Source organism: Sinocyclocheilus anshuiensis, unplaced genomic scaffold, assembly GCF_001515605.1.
Source record: "Sinocyclocheilus anshuiensis isolate Anshui unplaced genomic scaffold, SAMN03320099.WGS_v1.1 scaffold1614, whole genome shotgun sequence".
Taxonomy (NCBI): Eukaryota; Metazoa; Chordata; class Actinopteri; order Cypriniformes; family Cyprinidae; genus Sinocyclocheilus; species Sinocyclocheilus anshuiensis.
Genome location: NW_015547777.1, coordinates 152,494 through 155,988, shown reverse-complemented (window position 1 = coordinate 155,988; position 3,495 = coordinate 152,494). Strand labels below are relative to the sequence as shown.

Below are 3,495 nucleotides of genomic sequence, written 5' to 3'. Positions count from 1 at the left end.
GATGCGCGTTAAATATTGCATGCGATTTATCGTGCAGCCCTAGTAGAAACTCACCTCATAATGTTCGTATTCCTCCACAGTAAACTTTGAGAAATCCAGCCAGCCGAACTGGAGAGCCTGAAACACACAACATGCGATCATCAGGAACAGCGGATCAGCAAACACGCCTGATGAAGCTTCAGAGAGACTCTGGATTACCTTGTGAACGGCCCGTAGACAGTCAAGGATATTCAGATTGTACATGCAAGCTCCAAAAGATGCATCTCTGTTGAATGCAATGAAAAATTAAGTCAAAGGTGAACAGAAACCTAGAAATTAACCAAAAGAAATAAGATGCACGGTTACTACGGATTTAAATACATTTAGTATTTTCCCTGAGGCCGACGTGTATTTTTTGTGGACAGAAAAACTTGCTATCTCATGAAATGCATGTTCTTAAATAACGAAGGGGATACATTTTAATTACCGAAAAGGAAGATAAGATCCATTTTGAGAGACCAGAAGGCTGTACGCTTCTTCTGGGGTTTTCTGTAGATGCATTACCTAAAAGCGGACAAAAGTGACTTTTCCACATCTAAATATCAAAATAAACTACAAGCAATGTATTCCTTGCATATACATGCTAAACCATTAGAAAAATGTAGAATATTTCATCAGGTTGCACTTTCATGAAAGTGAATTCTTTAGGCTAAATGGACAGTAAATATAAAGCTGGACTGGGAAACTTGCAGCATAAGAGCCGATCAAATACGCAGCATTGGCTTGTTTCTTTCGGTCACCACAGGTATAAAACACAATTGTCTTCTTTGCAAGCGCACAAGACTGTTGAATTAGAAGAGCACAAATTTAAAAGCATTTCAATACAATTACAACAACACTTGCATGCAAAGACTGTGTTTAATGTGCCAGCATAATGAAGCGTCATTACCTTCAGCTTCTTGTTGAGTTTGCAACAGAAGCGATAAAACATGGCCAGGTTGAGCGGGCCAAAGTCTGCATAGAAGCTGTTCAAATATAAAAATCAAAGAGGTCATTGATAAAGGTCTGGTGCAATCCATAGAAACCATATGTACATTTAACAGGCTGTTCTACGGGGAAAAACACAATATTATGCAAAATGTGCATGCATGTTTTATCATATTTGATCCCTCAAAAGATCCTGAGGATCAGATTTGAGACTCTAAAGCATGATTGATGGAGAATCAAGTAAAGCTGAGCTGCTTCAGTCCAGCAAGTGTTCATCTGGAGATATTACTGCAGTTATCCTGATGCTTACTTGATAAAAATCAGTCAAGATTTGACACGAGAAGCTCCAGCTGAAGCTGGACGTTTGTACAATTACACTAAGAGTCCAAACTATCAATCAGAGACAAAAGGCATGGAGTAGATTGAGTGTGACAGCTAACTTTCCATCATTTAAAGACCTTTCATGCATCAATGCACTTTATAGTGTTTATTGAATTATACTGTCTCTAATCATGAGCCATTCGACAGTATTTTAGAAGTAATGCATAATGGCATGCTCACTTCTCATAGGAAAGCTCTTCATCGATGCAGAAACAGTGTCTGTCAGGAGTGCTCTTCACCTTCTGATGAAGAAGAGCAAAATACAGCTGATCTGAAAAACACATGAAGCCAAACTATAAGGCAATCTCTCACAATTAATGTACTTCCTGCAGATTTCATGCAGTCTGTGAATGTAAACACGTATGAGTCCATGTATTAGTTTGAATCCGCGTACCGGAAGTGAGTTCTCAGAACTAATCATGTGCATGATTAAAAAAATAAAAATAAATAAAAAATATGAGCCTCACCTTTAATGAACTCGACGCAGTTTGACAGAGCACACGTTTCTATTGTAACGTTGTTCCGGAGCATTATTTAATCTCGGTTTAGTTTAATAATAATAATAAAGCCAAAACACATTTACACATTCAACCAAAACAGTCTAATTTAGGTCGACACTTCAAGAAATTATGCAGCGAATTTAAAAGAATGTAAAATATCTAATTTTTACTTGTCGAACCGGTTTTACGCAATAAACCCTGCATTAAAAATATTTAAATTAGAACTATGAAATAAAATAACGCCACGCGAGCGATCTCCCTCTCGCCTGAAGTCTGAATAAAGTTCAGTTTAAAATCCAACGCAACGTTAAACCGTTTCCCGGCGCCTGATTGGCTCAAAGCCACGTCAATCACATGAAGCTCCTCCCTCCATAATTTAAATTGAGCAGCAGGCAGGCACGCTGCCCAAGCCGTTGCTAGGAGAGGAGAGCTGATTGGCCAATAGAATCTCACGTCACTCTGACTGAAAGCTTTGATCCGCTATTACACTCATTTCGCGGTGAGCGAACAGAACAAAGCAGCTCGTTCCGTCTCTAACGTTACACAGACACCATTAGAGAGTCATCCTGACATATAATCAACGATAATCGCTACATAAACAGCGCTTAGTTTGTGATGTGATCTCATGTTTCGTGTTAAAACGACCATTCCGTGCTGTAAACCGCCAAACTAACCCCTGACAGGATTTGTACGACGACCGGTTTAACCCTTTGAGGCAGTTCCGGCAGCGTCTGTAGTTTGTTTACCTGTGATACGAAGGTAAATATCGCTCTTGGACTCTGTCTGCTTCCTCAGAGACGCGCGGAGTCTCTTCTTCGACTCGCTCCGTCGCTCACTCTTGCGCTTCATGCCTCGCTACGCGTGAAAAGATGGCGTTTCAAACGCGAACGCGCGATGGAACAAGCATTTGCGCGTTGGTTTGCGTAGTCCGGCTCCTAACGGCTCCACGCGCTGCAGACCAAACTATATTTGCAGCCAGTTGTCCTGCCAGTGACGTAGGGAAGGCAAGTTTGTTCTAAAAGCCTTGCGAGTGACGTCACTGCGCCGCCATCCCTCTGCCCAACATCCGGGCATAAAAAGACTTGTAATATTTTTTCACGAATATAGAGTTTTTGATTAATGACTCAATGGTTTGTACACTCTGGCATGTTTTTGTAAAATATTGTATATTTTGTTCTGGTTAATAACAATAATAATAAATAAATAAATAATAAAAAAAAAACATCCGGGCACCGACAAGGTTTTTTTTCTGATGACTTTGGCCTCGTTTACACTGCAGGTCATTATGGAAGGATATTCCGGACTATTTTCAAAGGGAATTGTATCTTCAATTGCGTTTTCCATATGTGGACGCACAGTGACTGCCAAATTTCAAATTAAAAAGCAAAGTCCATTTGCAACTGTATTTCCCATGTCTTAGGAGTTATGAGCCTGTCATATTTAAATAGCAATATTAATTACCACGTCTGCTTTTTCACTCTCGCTGCATGTAACCTGCCAAAACTCAAATGGAATCGCAATTCATTTTGCATTTGAATTTCCGATGTCTACATGGAAAGCTGCCAATCATCGTCAGGGGCAGGACTATACTATGGGGCGTGTTTGTATTGGGAGGGGACGTCACTCCAAGAAGACCGTGCCGAATGCT

General features: G+C 40.3%; 1 protein-coding gene across 9 annotated transcripts in view; it reads right to left on the bottom strand.

The window, feature by feature from the left end:
• LOC107704583 (dual specificity protein phosphatase CDC14A-like) overlaps window positions 1-3,495 on the bottom strand; it is a 17,275-nt gene that overhangs the window by 11,462 nt on the left and 2,318 nt on the right. For 2 of the 9 annotated variants that reach the window (XM_016507546.1, XM_016507548.1), the window contains exons 3-7: window positions 929-1,004; window positions 730-822; window positions 467-543; window positions 199-265; window positions 55-117 (exon numbers count right to left, since the gene is read on the bottom strand). In XM_016507546.1, coding sequence (XP_016363032.1) covers window positions 55-117; window positions 199-265; window positions 467-543; window positions 730-822; window positions 929-1,004 — 376 coding nt within the window. Of the gene's footprint in view, window positions 1-54; window positions 118-198; window positions 266-466; window positions 544-729; window positions 823-928; window positions 1,005-1,527; window positions 1,619-1,814; window positions 2,106-2,593; window positions 2,853-3,495 lie in introns of those variants that run through there. The other 7 variants (XM_016507544.1, XM_016507545.1, XM_016507543.1 and 4 more) reach the window with 7 other exon arrangements.